The 17419-nt window shown below is 39.0% G+C and overlaps 1 protein-coding gene across 1 annotated transcript in view; it reads left to right on the top strand.

The window, feature by feature from the left end:
• The window catches only part of SYNE1 (spectrin repeat containing, nuclear envelope 1), a 250787-nt gene that overhangs the window by 218481 nt on the left and 14887 nt on the right, over positions 1–17419 (top strand). Inside the window, exons 128-135 of the mRNA XM_010581892.1 lie at positions 4169–4356; positions 6515–6665; positions 9907–10089; positions 10509–10646; positions 11359–11550; positions 13020–13353; positions 16261–16403; positions 17202–17328. Of these exons, the coding sequence (XP_010580194.1) occupies positions 4169–4356; positions 6515–6665; positions 9907–10089; positions 10509–10646; positions 11359–11550; positions 13020–13353; positions 16261–16403; positions 17202–17328 (1456 nt within the window). The remainder of the gene's footprint in view (positions 1–4168; positions 4357–6514; positions 6666–9906; positions 10090–10508; positions 10647–11358; positions 11551–13019; positions 13354–16260; positions 16404–17201; positions 17329–17419) is intronic.

The raw sequence follows: 17419 nt of genomic DNA on the forward strand, positions 1-17419 counted from the left end.
ACCTTTCCAAGAAAGGTAAGGCACCAAGAGATGTAACCGGAACGAGTTATTGCAATTGTTTTTCCTTTGGGGTTTGTGGTTTGTGTTTGTTTGAATTGTCTGTTCCCAGAGGCAAAACTGACACCTATTAGACCTTGCAAATTTTGCACATGCTTGAAAATGACTTTTTTAGCAACCCTTCTAACTTAGTTTTATTTTGCAACTTGTTTGAGAATCACTTTGCACGCAAAGATGCATGAGCTGTACATGTGAAGTTAAAATTGGTTGGTTTATAGCACACAAAGCCTTTATGCAGTGCTAGAACCAATTTGTCAACACTGCAATGGGCAGAAAAACGTTAAGTCAACCAGTTTTTGGCATTACAACTAATGTTACTCCTAAGAAGATTTACTATATTTTCTCTTTCCTGTTCCACTTCACTGCCCAGTGCAGTTTTACCTCGAAGCATATTGCTGGGGAGGACTGTTGTTCTGTTGTGTTCCTGTTAGTTATTTATTGGCAAAAAAACCTTTCTGGTGCCTCACTGGAGATGAGTTAGATGCTCTCCTGAGTTCTTTCTGCACAGAAGAAAGAAATGCGTGGGAAGAGGAGTGCCAGAACATTTGGGGGATAATTAATTTCTGATGTGTACAAACTGGCATTTTGCTCTTTTAAGCTGAGTGTGGGCCTGAGACTCAAGAACCTGCTCAGAGTTTTTGCTGACTCCCCAGCTGATTTGCTACATGGCTGTGCAGAATTATTTATTAATATTCTATATGTAATTTACATAGGGATAATAACTTATAACACACAGGCGTCACTAATGAGTGGTGTTTCTGAGACAATAAAGTGCTGGGCAGGGCTTAACATTGCTATCAACAAAGTAGATACCTGAGATTTTTTACTAGCATCCCTATGGAGGTGTCCCACAGTTTGTTACAACCACTTCTTATGGTACTTATTCTGGGCACAGAAACTGGTGTACTTCTGTCTTCTGCTGTGTCCTTGTGGTGATCCCAACAGAGTGACAGTGTGCAGTGATATTCTGTAGAAGTGTGAGTGGTTTAATTTGAACTCCAAAGGGGAGAAATAGAGGTGAATCTTATCCTGGGAGGATGCCATGCTTGGAAACTTGATGATGATTTGATATGATAACACTGCAAGCCATGGTTATAATAATAATTAAAAAAAACCCACCCACCTTCTGTGTATGGCAACCAGTATTTTTATCAGTCAGAGGCTATATCACTATCCACCGCATCTCAGAATGCCAGTATGTTGACCACCTTCTCAAGTATTTCATCCCTCTTTATTCTTCCGTTAGTGATCTTACATTCTTTTCCATGTTTGATCTTCCACTGAGGTCATGTTATCTTCCCTGCTCGTACTGCTACCAGTTGTTCATACACAAAATTACGTTAAAAATATCATGCTGTGAAAGAGGAGGACCAAATCCCATTTCTGTAACTCCATTATCTACTTCTTAGCATCTACTTCAGCCAAGAATCAGCTTTGCAAATTGCTGGTCTCTGTAGTGAAATTAGAGATACAACTGAAGCTGGATATCCTGGGGAAGGTAGGGTAACTTCACTGCAGTATTTTCCTAGGGTCGCAAACTGCATTTCAAGGATTACTTGTTTGTTTACTTTCTCAATCTGCTGCCACTTGAAATGTAGAAAAAGTGGTGTTCGCTTCTGGGTTGGTAAAGGAAAAAAAAGCTGTGTGGGGGTGACAGCAGTGCATAAAAGTGATGTTCCTTTGTGAACTAACCCAAAGGCTAAATGTTGTCTAATAAAATTTTTAAATATGGGAAAGAAATATAAGGCTATGGAGAAAAAACGGTGTAGACTTTGCTTGTAGAAAGGTTCTGTAGGTGAATAAAAAAAGTTTAATCCTTAAGAATCCTCAGGACCACCAACTGGGAGTTCTCACTGCTGCTCTACTCCAAAACAACAGAGAGGAGATTGTGTTACCTGAACTTGCTTAACCTCAAGTCTCATAGCTGTCTGGAGTATGTGTTTCATAGAGTGTTGTATCTGTTTATAGTATCCACTCTTATATAACATTTCAGGATGGATAGAAAGAAGAATAAGCACTTGGACATCACAATGAAAGAGTGTTTTCCAGGCAAGTGAAAGGGTCAGCACTGAGGAAGAAAACATTGTGATTTTCCACTTGATGATCTCATGGAGATGTTCACAAAATAGCCTTCTGTTTCATAGATGAGAAGAGGAAATAGATTACTTCACTGAGTCCAACCTCAGTTATCACAAACAACAAAATCAAAATGCTTGATACAAGTTGAACTTGCTCCATTTCAAATTTGCTGAGGTTTTTAGATTCTACGTTTAGATCTCATTTCCTGCTGGAAGGCATTTTCAGAACATCATATTGCTAGTTGTAAGAAAAGTTCCTCTAGTTAGACTTTAAATGTACATAGACACAATATGCTGACACTATTTCCCTTTGCATGTTATAGTTTACTTCACTAGCAAAATTATAAAGAGCAGTTTATCTCTACTCATCCTCAGGCTGCCAAGTTCTTGTTCTCCTAAATAAACTTCCACACCTCTAATTGTCCTAATAGTTCTTTTCTTCATCTGAATCAGAAGTGAACATAGTATTCTAGAGGCAATCTATCACTTCTTGGTGTGGTCACATTAGTACTTCTTTGTCACTATTGGAATTATATTGTCTTGGCTTTGTTACCGTCCTTCCTGATTTTTCCATCTTAGTATTCTGATGATTCATTGGAAATGTAGGCAGGAGTTAAGCAGGGTTTTTTTCCTTGCACCGATCCAAGAGCAATAGCCAATTACTTTTGTGGCTTGTTTTAACTTGAACCTGTAGTTCAAAAGTGAAGCTGAAACGTTGCTTCAAGATGAAACGTTATCATCAGTGTAGAACAAGCTGTTGCAACGAAGAAACCATCAGGAGAAGTAATACTGATCACATATAATAAGTGCTAAGACACTGTAAGTGCATTTTCTTTAGCTGTCCTGAATTTTCCTTTTCCATTTCTAATGAAAATGCTATAGAATTGGAAAGTTGCAGGAAGATGTCGTGCTTTAACCCCAGCCGGCAAGTAAGCACCATGCAGCTGCTCACTCACTCCCCTCTGGTGGGGTGGGGAAGAGAATCAGAAAGGTAAAAGTGAGAAAACTCATGGGTTGAGATAAAAACAGTTTAATAGGTAAAGCAAAAGCCGCGCATGCAAGCAAAGGAATTCATTCCCCACTTCCCATGGGCAGGCAGGTGTTCAGCCATCTCCAGGAAAGCAGGGCTCCATCACGCGTAATGGGTACTTGGGAAGACAGACACCATCACTCCAAACATCCATCCCTTCCTTCTTCTTCCCCCAGCTTTCTAGGCTGAGCATGACATCATATGGTCTGGAATATCCCTTTGGTCAGTTGGGGTCAGCTGTCCCAGCTGTGTCCCCTCCCAGCTCCTTGTGCCCCCCCAGCCTGCTCGCTGGTGGGGTGGGGTGAGGAGCAGCAAAGGCCTTGGCTCTATGTAAGCACCGCTCAGCAGTAACAAAAACATCCCTGAGTTATCAACACTGTTTTCAGCACAAATCCAAATCACAGCCCCATACCAGCTACTATGAAGAAAATTAACTCTATCCCAGCAAAAACCAACATAGAAGAAAAATCTCCTCCTAGAGATGCACTGTTCAACATGTGTTGCTGGCGGTCTCCATGTCAAACGTGCCACTTTGCAGCTAGCTCATCTGGGGAAGAGTAGGTTCACAAAGGGTTCCTCCACTAAACCCTCTCAGTAGATAAGAACATATTTTCTCGTCACACTTCCCTTACTAACTTCTGCTTTACTTTCTCAGTGATAATGGGAAAGGATTGGGAATAATTCCACCATTTATTGGTGATGTTGATTGAATGTATGTGAAAGATGCTCAGCTGAGGATGCAGAGCTCTGGCAGTTTGTCCCAGGTGATGGTTTGGTGTTCATAGTCCTTGGGAGAGCCGTGCATGCTGCCGCGTTCTCCCGGCCTCATTGATAACATTGCAACACCACTTGCGCAGATGCAGTCTCTTAATAGGTATTCACTGGATGGTTTTCTCCTGTTTGCAAGCTTATTAAATTTTCTTTTTAATAAATAGAAGAGAAAGGCATTTGTATTTATGCATGTTTTGCAGTTTCTCTTAAGAATTAATTTCTTCACCTACAGGAACTTCAGAGGGACATAGAGAAACACAGCACTGGAGTGGCATCTGTTCTCAATTTGTGTGAAGTGCTGCTTCATGACTGTGATGCTTGTGCCACGGAAGCAGAGTGTGACTCTATCCAGCAGGCTACACGCAATCTGGACAGAAGGTGGAGGAACATTTGTGCAATGTCAATGGAAAGGCGGCTTAAGTAAGTCTAAAATGCCTACAAATTAGTATTTCCTTCTACAGGCACAAATACAGGATGGGATGTATGTTTATAGGGTGGCAGTACTGAAGAAAAGGGTGTGGGGGTCAGAAAAAGTTCATACACTGGATAAAAGCCAATAGCTGTTATGCTGCGGGGAAAAAAAGAGATTTTGGGTTGCGTTTGTATGTGCCTTTATGCAAGGTACAGAGATCAATTATCAAATCTTGCTCACAAGGCCTTTGATGGAATGATGTCTCATTTCCCACGCTTCATAGAAATGGTGAGAGAGAAACTAGAGAAAGCTTAGATTATAGCAGTGACTCCAAGGGATTTAGAAAACATGACCTAAAAGGGAGAGTTGCAACACTTAAGTTTACCCTAGAACTGCTGAGACTGATAGGGAAACTAGTTATCAAATGGGTGGAATGTTATTCCGGGTGTTAGGGTTTTCATGCACTTCATGTTCCTCAGAAGTTTCTCTTACATCTGATTTTGTTCATTTGGAAGAATTTTAGGACTGAACACTCATCTGTAATTTCCTCGTCTGCCCACCGTAGCTTTGTGGAGCAAGTGTGGGCCGCCCATAGCCCCGGTGCTTCTTGGCTGTGGTCTGGTTTACTGCACATGCTCAGACCGTCTGTGCGCTGCATGCCCATGATATCCAGAAGATGCATTGTTTTCTATTCCCAGCTAGGATAACATGAGTGATTTTGATAGCCATTATGATGTAGGTTAGATTGCGCCAATGCTATGTACTCTGTGCTGACCGGTAATAAGATATGTTTAACTGTTTGAACTCCTGTATTTATGAAGATCTTTTCTGTATCTTTTAAAGTCATGAATCTGATTTCTGTGATGTTTACATATCAAGAGCTCTAGGTGAAGTTTATGACTTTTCAAAATGTTGAATTGAACTTTATATGATCTTTGGTTTTGTGGTATATTCTTAAGGTATTTAGTAAAGGTTTTCTTTATTTTATGCAAAAAAAAGTTGCTTTTAAGTTGTGCTGCTCTATATCCACAGATTGCTATCTTTAAGTAATTTTATACTATTGCAGTGGTAATTCTTGTATAGTATATATATAAAAATACAGCTTCTGAGTTCTGTCTTTGGCACAGTCTGTCTTGAAATTATACAGGCTTTTCATACTTTTGTGTCCAGCAAATTAACTCAGAAGTATTTTAAGTTAATGTGGAACAATGCATTGAACTCTATTTTACTTTTTTGCAATGTACACATTATGCTATTAGTAGATTTGTACCAGTAAGTTAACTGAGCTATCAGTATTTAGGATCTTTATTGTACTAGAAACAGTTACTCATATTAAAAAGCAACTTTCCAGATGTCAAACTTCAGGTTAAACAACATATCATCAACAAAGCATAAATTCTGCATGGATCAGGTCCATATCAGACCTGTGTATCTAAGATTTGGGAAAGATGTATTCTGTATGTAGAACCAGACAAAGTTCTGCTGTAATACAACTTGTCCCAAAAAAGATCTTGTTATTTTAAATCAAGTGGTGTTGAAGTTCATGGGATTTTATAGTCTCAGTCTTAAGCCAATTTGATCTCAGGATCAAGAGTCAGCCACTATTTTTACATATTCAATTGAAGTCAAATTGTTTTTTTTTAAACTTTGGAATAACTTCTAACTTTTGTGTTCTTTAAATAAAAACATGTTTACAGTGTATATTGAGAGATAGCATTTTACCACTTGTTGGTGAATGCAAAAAAAAAGTGTTCATGTCCCTTTGCAACGCAGAATATTGACTGAGATCTTTAAAATATATGCTGCAACATCTTCACCATTCTGTAAGAAAAAGTTCTGTAGTTGAAGGTAGTGTGGAATTTCTAATCTCTAAAATACTGGCGTAGGTACCTACACAGGGACTGTATTTCAGAAGTTATTTAGCATGTGCTCAGATTCCAAAATTAGATGCATTAAAAAAAATTGCCGTCATCTTATTCTAGCTCAGTCTGGAATGAGCCAGCCTTCCCTGTGGTTTGTTTATCAGTCTGGCTGTCTGAGTTAGATTAAAGAGCTGGTTATTGTCTGGTGCAGTGCTAGTTTGCAGTTGTAGATGATTAGTTAAGGTTCTGTAGGTTAGCTGGCCTTCAGTCTGAGCATTTCCTAATTTTCCATTATCTATTGCAGAATTGAAGAGACATGGCGGCTATGGCAAAAGGTTTTGGATGACTACTCTAGATTTGAAGACTGGCTGAAAATCTCTGAGAGGATAGCTGCTTTCCCAAGCTCCTCTGGTGTGCTTTACACGGTTGCTAAGGAAGAACTGAAGAAATTTGAGGTGATTTATAATAGTTGAAATTTAATATCTACTGATCACATTACAGTTGCCAGCTGGTGTTCTTCCTTCCCATGCACAAGTCACTCAGCAGAGACACACTGTATTAATATAGTGGAGTTGATGATTTTGTAGCTGCCTTCAGTGGCAGACTTCTAGGATGAAAAAACAGTGGAAGGTGGCAACTGAAAATGCTAATAAATCAATCCACTCTCTCTTGCTGTCTGATCACCAAAGTTAGATTTCTCACCTTTTTCATTTCTGCAACTTTTTAATATGCCCAGTCAGTAGGTGCTCCAGAGAGTTCATAAATCTCCCTTCACCAAGTATCTCTTCAAATGCATGCTGCATGTTTTAGGTTTTGCTTTGATTTTATCCCTCCTCTTCTTTCTGTAACTCTCTGAAACCAGCCTTCTGAACTCTTTTCCTGTTTCACGTAAGGTACAATATCCCCATTTTTAGATCCTTATTCCTGAAATTCATGTTTGTGCAAGTATTGTTATATGTCCACATGGTGTCCCCCGTGACTTAAAAGTTAAGTGCATGCTTCAAGACTGACAAGCTGTCACTTCAGTCAATGCTTAAGAGCTTGTTACGTAACTCCATTCTGGCTATTACAATGTGGTGGCTTGTCTTATAATTACAATGGAGTGTATACCCATGCATAAAGCACATACACACGTGTCGTATGGCTAGTCACAGCTGAAAATCTTTTGCTTGGTTTCATATTTGCAAGGAGTACATCAAGATGAGAGAGAAAAATAATTCTGAAGAAAGAGAACAAATTGTTTAGGCAATTCTGTAAACAGTCAGATGCTGACAAGTATTTGCTGTGAAGAAGAAATGCAAATTTTAAATACCTTCTAAGACAAGTTAATACTTTTTAGTTTAACAATCAATTCAAAACCATAAACTGTGAAGTTCTGGTTCAAGTTTTATAACTGACATTCGCATTTCTGAATGTACTGGCCAGGTTTTGTTGTTAAACACTGCCAGACTTCTTTATGGTGAGGTAGGTTGCCATAGTATAAAAGTGTTTGCTTCCTGGACACAAGTACTCTGTCTCAGACCTCCTTTCCATTGTCCCTTTATTCAGTGATCAGGATCTAAACCTCTTATTTGGCAAGTCTCTGTATGAGAAATAGTACCAAAAATATCTTGGCTGTCTTTGATTTTTACAGCTCATCTGACTTTGCCCAATGTCTGTTTCATTGAACCTCAGCCTTGATGGTGACCTTCCCTCTCCTGCAGACTTGTGGAATTTTTACTGTCTACACAGTGTCAGCAGGAACTAGCTGTGAAGAGAACGGTTTAGTAGCCTCTCCAGAAGCCTGCTTTCCTTGCAGTTTGGTTCCTTCTCTTTTTTTCTTCTTTTTTTTTCTGAGCATCTGCTTCTACACCTACCAAAAAGCAGGAACGCAAGTGACAAAAGTTGTGGTGTTCAAATTCAGCAGAATTCAGCAACTTCGCTGTGAAGTCAGTATAAAGTCAGCCAGGTTTCTGCTTTAACTAGACTTTTTTTTCCAATTTTATTTTCCCCTCCATATCTGCAGTTGAATTTAAAAAAAAAAAAACAGCCCAGCAGACTATGTAAGAACCTTTCAGTTCCTGAGCACAGAGGTCAGAGACAGCTCTCGCTGATTTCACTGTACAAAAGCCAACTCCTTCCTTTCCAGCAGTTTATGGAGCAATGAAAAGAGGTTATAGGAAGGAATGCAACAGATGAATTCTTGTGTAGCTGAGCTGAAAAAATGGAAGACAAATACACAGCTGTTCTTTTGCTGGACAAGGCTTGGTAACAGGTGAAACAACAACTGCACACTTTTAGATTTCATGGTCCTAGTAAATATAGTCAGATTTGAGCCTCTGATATGAGAATTGCCTCCTTGTGCAATTTTAAGTGACTTCAGTTCTGAGCATTTCACTCCAGTTGCAAGAACATTTGCTCCTTTTTGGTTGTCCCCTACCCAATTTGATGGCCATTTAATGAAAGGAATAGTTACATTGAGAGGATTCTATGGACTTTTATAATTTTTCTTTTTTCAAACCAGTGTCTTTACTTTTGTCTCTGGTATTACAGCAGAAATGTGCTTATTTCATTTTTAGCTTTGATTGGTACAATATGAAGAGTATAGATTGTTTATGCAGAAATCTCATGTGTTAGCTGATTTTAATTAAAATTTCTGTACAGAAGTATATTAGCTATCACACTTCTCCAGTCCTTAGTAAGGGTGATGTTTTGGGAGAGATTGACTGTTTATTTGCATTGTGAGCACTATCAGAGAGCAAGTTTGTAGAACTACAATGGGACTCACAACCTACTTGTATTCAAAAGAGAGCTGGTGTAGTATATGTTTTTAAGTCTTCCTTTGATCGCTTTTCTCTTTCTGTGACAACATAAAAATGAGGGGTTTTTTAATTTTATTTTTTTTAATTTTTTTTATTCTTGAAGGGTTTAATTCCCTCAGCTTCTTACAAGGTGCTTTCTCCACCTTGCTTTGTGATTGCTAGTCACAACATGAAACTCATGGGGAAAGTCACCTACTGTTTCTGCTCCCCAGCTGGGTGACTGAGGCTTTTGTAACAGTAGAAGAAGCACTGAAAGTACATGGTGCAGACACTTGCCCAGCCATAAGTTGGTATGGATGTTCACAAAATTTTCTTTCCTTGAAAATTTTAAGTCAAAACTTACTTGTATACCACTATACAGAACATAAGATGATTCCTTCAGTACCATTATTTACTATTTTTGGTAAAACACAGAATAAACAATTGCTCAAATCTTTTCAATGTTTGCACTTCAGCAAATTCAGTGTGTGTAAGGAAATCTGATGAAGCCACAGGAATCTTGGACTTCTGTTCATCATTTTAAAAAAAATAAAAAAGTTTCATATTCATTGTTTGTGTTTCTGTTCTCAAATACAAAGGCATATGATTGAATAGAAGTTGAGTCTAATTTTTTTGTGCTGATTTTGCTATTGTAACAAGTATTCATGTTGCAATGTCTTATTCAGTGAACTATGTCAGTTTTGTAAAATTTTTTCTTTTTTTATTGCTCATTGTAATCAGAAGGCAGCCTCTCAATAAGATAGCCCTCGGGAGATGTCCGCATCCGTAGTGAAATCTATCAGCTAACACAGGTCAAAGTGTAGAATTAGGGTCAAAATAAAGGGAGACACTTATATATGTATCCTGATTTCAATAATTAAAAAACTGATGGTGTCTTTTGTTCGTATTGCTTTAGGCCTTCCAGAGACAAGTGCACGAAAGTCTGACTCAGCTGGAACTGATCAATAAACAGTATCGCCGCCTGGCCCGAGAGAACCGCACTGACTCTGACTGCAGCCTCAAGCAAATGGTTCATGAGGGGAACCAGAGATGGGACAACTTACAAAAGAGAGTTACCTCCATCTTGCGCAGGCTAAAAGTATTTTTTTCCATTTTTAAGCCCTTCAGTTTTACTACTGTACCTATGAATCAGGGGTAGTCCAGAAGTTTCCAGTTTAAGGCATTTGCACGGTGTTTTTCAGGGGATTTCTACCTTTGGAAGAGGAGGGAGCTTATCAGCTCACTTTGTCTGAGGTAACCAAGGCATGAAGCCTGTAGGGAAATGCTTGGAGACCTCAAACACCACCTCCTTCATAGAAGATAACCTCATAAGTCAGCTAATTGCAGCTGTAGATGATACTACTGAAAAGGGAACTGTCAAAAGCATGTACGAAACGAAAGAAGGGGTACTGAGTTTAGGTTTGAAGGGCATGGAAGCCATTTCTTTGGAGAACCAATATTGCTGGGGGGGGTTGGGTTGTTTGGTCATTTCATGCCACTCCGTTTTCCACCCCCCAGCATTTTATTGGCCAGCGTGAGGAGTTTGAGACAGCGCGTGATAGCATCCTGGTATGGCTAACAGAGATGGACCTGCAGCTGACCAACATTGAGCATTTCTCAGAGTGTGATGTCCAAGCAAAGATAAAGCAACTCAAGGTAAAGAATGATTGAATGGTAAGAGGAGGAGGGATGAGAGAAGAGATAAAACCATTCATGGTGGGAAAAGAATTTAAGAAACATTATACAAAAATGCAGCCTGATACAGTCACGTATTTGCAGGCTGAGAATTCAACCTCAGAAGTTATGGGCTATGCCAGGTTTCAATACGTACTTTTCTGTCTGAGCAGAAGATCTTTGTGCTGCAAAAAATTTTGAAAAAACCCAAGTGTGATAGTCTCCATTCCCTAATCAAAAGAGGAAATGTCAATAAAAATTATTAATGTCAAGTCTCCATTGCCGCCTAAGAATTACTACATTTGTCAACCATTTCTGCACCAGAAACATCATTATCTGGAGAGAAAAATATCAAATGTCATGTTATGCAAAATTCCAGTGTGTTAGCTTTAGCATCTGTGTTCATTCTAGACATTTGGTCATGGGCATGGCTTGTTTAGAGAAGAGCTTTCTTTCCAAATACAACAAGTGAGGAATGAGATGGTAAACCATGAAGTATCACTGTTTTTGGCTAGAAAGGCTGTGGAATGCTAAATTTAATTGCTCATTGTTGCTCATGCCAGTATATTTGGAATGATCCCCATTTGTTACCCACACCATACTTGCTGAAAAACTCAAAGACTTGCATCCTTAATAACTTAGGTGGTTGTGATGTTGATTTCATTGATAAAGCATGGGATTTTCTTTTATACAGGCTTTCCAGCAAGAAATTTCACTGAACAACAACAAAATTGAGCAGATAATTGTGCAGGGTGAGCAACTCATTGAGAAAAGTGAGCCCATGGATGCAGCTGTCATTGAAGAAGAATTAGATGAGCTGCGTCGTTACTGTCAAGAGGTTTTTGGACGTGTGGAACGCTATCACAAGAAACTCATCCACCTTCCTGTGTGTATACTTACATACTGTCATGGTTTAACCCTAGCTGGCAACTAAGCACCACACAGCTGCTCACTCACTCCTCCCCACCACCCCAGTGGGATGGAGAGGAGAATCAGAAAAGAAAAAAAAGTAAAACTTGTGGGTTGAGATAAGAACAGTTAATAATTGAAATAAAATATTATAATAATAATTAATAATTGCAATGAAAAGGAAGATAACAAAAAAAGAGACTAATAAATCTCCAGAAAAACAAGTGATGCACAATGCAATTGCTCCCCACCCACTGACCGATGCCCAGCCAGTGCCTGAACAATGATTGGCACCTACTGGCCAACTCCCCCCAGTTTATATACTGAGCATGATGTCCCATGGTGTGGAATATCCCTTTGGCTAGTTTGGGTCAGCTGTCCTGGCCATGCTCCCTCCCAGCTTCTTGTGCCCCTCCTCACTGGCAGAGCATGGGAGACTGAAAAAGCCTTGACTTAGGATAAGCGCTACTTAGCAACAACTAAAACATCAGTGTGTTACCAACTTTATTCTCATACTAAATCCAAAACACAGCACTGTACCAGCTACTAGGAAGAAAATTAACTCCATCCCAGCTGAAATGAGGACACATACATACATATTTGTTTGGTTTCTTGCCATTTTACAAGTGTGAGAATGAGGAGAGAGAAAGCTGTTGAAATGAACTAACACAAACTTCTGTAACTTTCCAAAAATCCTGTGGTTTAATTTTGTTACAACCCTGACCATCTGCCTCCCTTCATCATATGCTATTTATGTCCTGTTCACAGAGCAAACTCACCAGATCTGGAATTTTTGTAAATCATCATGAAAATCCATGCAAATTGGAGATTTATGAAACTTTATTAATGGGGGTAGCAGTGTGGTACTGGTAATAAGAACATCTCCCTCCTCTGTCAGATAGTATTATTGGCAGCTTATTGAGTTGTCTAAAAAACAATGATAAAATTATTGTCCCCATCAGAAGAGACAGAAATTTGTCTCCAGTACTGAACACATAGCTGAATAAGTGAGAGCAAAATGATTTTTTGCAGCTCAAGTCCTACTGAGGGAAAGGAACAAAATCCAGAGTTTTCAGAATATGAAAGAATATAATGAGAGCAGTGGTCATGATAAAGGTCACTTATGCTTCCTATGACTTGATTCCAGAGTTTTCTTTAACTTGATGTCTCCATTGCAGTGGTATCAGTAAGAAGTCTGGAGATGATCGCTTGACGTGAGACTTTGTGGTGCCTTAAGTAATTAAAATAGGCTAGCATTATGAACTTTTTTGTTGCTTTGGGTTTTTAGTGCACCTTAAAATAATGAAGGGGAATGCAGAAGAATGCAAAATGGAAACCCCATCAGTGTGACTGTTGCCTTATGCTGCTTTATTTCACTGACCCAGGCTGACCATGCAGAGCCTCTGCACGTTTCATTGATTGGTTCTGTTTGCATTATGCTTCTAGCTGACAGATGACGAACACGACCTCTCTGACAGGGAGGTGGATCTGGATGAATCAGCAGATCTCTCTGACATACACTGGCATGACAAATCTGCGGACAGCGTTCTCTCCCCGCACCCCTCTTCCAACCTTTCGCTGCCTCTTTCCCAGCCGGTGAGAAGCGAGCGATCAGGGCGAGATACCCCTGCAAGCGTGGACTCCATTCCCCTGGAGTGGGATCATGACTACGACCTAAGCAGAGACCTGGAGACAGCCGTTTCACAGGCACTGCACTCTGAGGAAGAAGACGGAGGACAGGAGAAGGACTTCTACCTGAGAGGAGCAGCTGGTATAGCAGGTATGGTAGCAATTGTGTGTCCGGTTTTCTCCTAATAAAAAGAAGCAAATGTTACATTTGCGATCGCTTGGCCAAGATGGTCATGGAAAGGTATTTTAAATAGCCCCTGAAGATTTTAAATAGCTTTGCCTAAGTGATCCCAGTGGCCTTCTGACCTTAGACACAGCAATGGAGATTCCTGGATGACTACAGCCTTGGAAAATTGCAAAGGCATATATGATATGACAGGGAATTGGCTGTGTGTCTATGCTTGTGGCCCGCCAGATGGGATATGTCATCTGTAACAGCAATGCGTCATAAGTTATTCTAACTAGAAGAAATTATACTGGATATGGCAAGAAGTGCAGACAAACTGATGAAGAAATGCTGTGGGAGAGATCCGCAGACAAAATCATCAAGTGCTTAAGTAAACCTCAACTCAGTCCTTACCCAGGGAAGACTCCAGCAACTGAGTGTTTAGCCTGAGGTGGGAACTTGGGTCTTGCTCTCCAGTGAAGTTGGAAATCCTTTCTAAGTGTGTGTGCTTTGCATAATAAATCTTATTGAGTGAAAGTGCCCAAATAGAGCCAGTTGTGGGGGAAGACATACTGGTATATTATACTCTGATCTTGTGGCTGTCTTTTGCTTCCCAGGTCATTGCTCTGAAAAGAGTCAGGTTTGCCTGGATATTAAGAGACTTTGTAGCAGGCTCCCTGTATTTCAGTCTTCATCTTTCTTCCTTCTCCAGAAAGGATGTTTGCTATTGGAACCGTTTATATGTTCCATCCCATGAAAAGGACTCCTGCTGTAAGGAGACAGCCATTGCCGAGCTGTCAATTTAGACTGTGCTTTTATTTTTTCAGATGTAGAGATCCCTGAAACTCTTGAGGCCTATGTAACACTCACAGAAAACGCACTCAAAAATATCTCTGGTAGGCATCAAAAAAGACTAAGCATAGCCACATGCAAATACCACAGTGCGCAAACATAGCTTCTTCCTCTTCTCTTAGCATCTGCTATACTTTTCACAACTTACAAGATAAAGATTTCTTACATGGCAGCATTGGCATGTTAATGTAGAAGTATCTTGCTTTACTACTGCGCTTAAAGGTATTATTAGTGCATGGATAAAACAATGATGTTTGAAGTATTGGCCCTCCCACCTCAGCTAACTAGACTAAACTGATCAGTAGGTTACCCTTGACTGGTCTTTATTCTCTCGAGTCCCTCAACAGGACTTAATACTTTGTTACGTCACTGAGAGAAGAGTGGTTTCGACAAAGATTAAGGTAGAAGGAAAAGATACAGAGCAAAACCTAATTGTTCGGGTTTGCACTTATTTTTTTAACAGAGCCACAGCTTAGATTATTACCTAGATATAAACTTTTAGGTTAGTTGTTGTTTCATGTAATAACAATACCAAGGTGAGATACTGTAGTCCAGTGTCTTTATTTTAGTCTTTTAGATTGGAAGATGAATTTTTTTTCATGTAGCATTTTTACACAACATTAAAACTACTGTTTCATTTGTTAGATGATTCTCTTGGAGGGATTAGATGCACTTACAAATACCTTCTCTCATGATTTCACAGTTTTTTCTCTTTTGAAATAATGACTTCGTTGCATATTTGAAATACGAAATCTTTAAAATCTCAGCATCTGTGGCACAGACCTCAGTTTCACTGTCCATTTTTATTTTTCCCCAAATCAGTGAAATAATATTATGATTGATTAAGAGTATAAATAATAGCAGTACTTATAGAAAAATGTGTCTGTTTTCTGACCTGTGAGTATTTTGAAAGTAGAGAGGGAAAAGAAATACTGAACACTGTTCTGTCCATTTGGGGTGAGGCAGTGTTTTGTATGAAAAAAGATTAACCATCCAAGAGGCTCCATTTTCTGTAATTAGGTGGACAGAAGGCTCCCCTTCTCTATGCATGTTTTTAATTGTGTCTTTATGAATAAATTCAAACTACCTTTGTAAACAGATGGAAATCAGTCACAGTGATAGAATATGGATAAGGGGGATCTCATGTGGTCCTCTAGGCTGCAGCCTGCTTCGGATTAGAATTGGCTGTAGCTAATTCATATCACAGAATTCAGCTGACCTCTACAAGGAAAATACAAGTTAGTCCCGCTTCAAAAATGTTGGTATGAGTTCCAAACGGCTTGGTTGAATAATACCATCTTGCTGATATATTAAGCATAATTTTTGTCAAATGCCTAATTGGGAAATTACTATAAATTTTGCTGCTTAGTGTGGTTGCCTAAATCAGTCATGGACTACTTGCTGTGGGCCTTCAAGACGTCCAGTCATCTATGGACCTTGAGAATATAAGCACAACAGTATCGCTTAGTGTTTGTATACTGCTTTTAATCTTCAAAATTGTATACAGATAGGATCCTTTCGTGTAGATCAAAATTCCACTATTTTTTGATGGAGAGAAGTAATACAAAGAGAAATGAGGAGAAATCAAATTTTAACACAGATTTGGATGAGGAGTTTGGGATAGAAGGTTTTATTTGAGAGTGTCTGTGAAAGGGAGCAAGGAGTTCTCCAAAATCAGTGAGGTTAGAGCATGCTTTGCCAAGAACTTTCCCCTTCGGAGAGGTGAGGAATTCTCTGAGGCAAAAAGGCACTTCAGAATAGTTTACAAACCTGCTTTAAACTGTGGACTCTCTGATAATATGCTTATGGCAAGCATGTTCCTTGGTATGGTCATCTGTCCTCTGAAGGTCGCTAACATCCTCTAACGTAACTAGTTACCAGTTTGCTTTGATATTATACCACTCATACCGCTGCAGTCACTTTTCTCCTTTACTGTCTAATCTAGATAGTATTCCTGATATTTATTCTGCCAGGGCAAAAGATTAAAAAACAACTTTGGGAAAACTTGAGTGACAGTCACTTTTTTTGGTTTTGGTACAGGAGAACCTGGTGCCCTGGAAGCACATATCCGACAGCTGGACAAGGCCTTAGACACCAGTCGTTTCCAAATACAGCAAACAGAAAACATCATCCGCAGCAAAACACCTACTGGACCAGAGCTGGATTCCAGTTACAAAGGATATGTGCGTGTATTTTGGACAAGTCGAATCAGCGCTCCAAGCTTAGCTTTGCTATTGAAAGAAATATAGCTGTTTCAACAAAGCCATTAGATATTACTGTTCCTCAGACTTACTCACTCATATGGTTGCTACCCTTAAACACATGCTATTGTTGTTTATGTTATTAGTGTGTTTACAATAGCATAAGATTACAGGAACATGACTCTAAGGAATTTATTTTCCTATTACATTTTTGCAGATGTCCAAAAGTAGTTTCTCACATGTGTTTTTATCCATCTAATGATGATATCCTTGTTTAAAATTCCTCTGCTTTTAAAAGCAGGTTTTATAGTTTCATGCACAGTATTCATCTTGCTGATGATTTATAAACATGCATCATGTAAGCAAGGTTGCTTATATGGAATCCATGATTAAAAAGCTTTCTCAGAGAGGTTTTCTGGAAGAAAAATCTCTCCCTAATTCATTCAAATAATTTTATTACTGACAGAATTAAAAGATTAGCTGCTTGGATGCATAGTAATATTTCACATTTAGAACAAATGACACCTAAACCATCCAGCACGATTTGGCACAGTGGCACTGAGTTATTTCTATTTAATCTGAACTTATGTTTTAAGCCTTATTGTCTCCATATAAATTTCTTTCATAGTGTCAGGACAGATTGTTAAAGTAATAGATTTTTATCTTCACACTTAGACTTGCTTTTGGAAAATTCTGGAGGTTGCATTGTAATTTGTATTTTCCATGCAATTAGTCCTGTACAGTGTGTATTGAGAGGGGATTTTGTGTTTGTTAACACAGATGAAGCTACTAGGGGAGTGCAGTGGAAGCATAGACACAGTAAAAAGGCTTGGATATAAACTGAAAGAGGAAGAAGAAAAATTATCTGGACTTATTAACCTGAACAGTACTGAAACACAAACAGCTGGTAAGTAACATTTAGTTCTTTGATGGAAAGCAGTTATGAAAAGTAACAAACATACAAAATTTTTCTGAATAAATACTTGGAATTATTTACT

The sequence above is a fragment of the Haliaeetus leucocephalus genome, unplaced genomic scaffold (genome assembly GCF_000737465.1).
Source record: "Haliaeetus leucocephalus isolate CR32 unplaced genomic scaffold, Haliaeetus_leucocephalus-4.0 Scaffold819, whole genome shotgun sequence".
Taxonomy (NCBI): Eukaryota; Metazoa; Chordata; class Aves; order Accipitriformes; family Accipitridae; genus Haliaeetus; species Haliaeetus leucocephalus.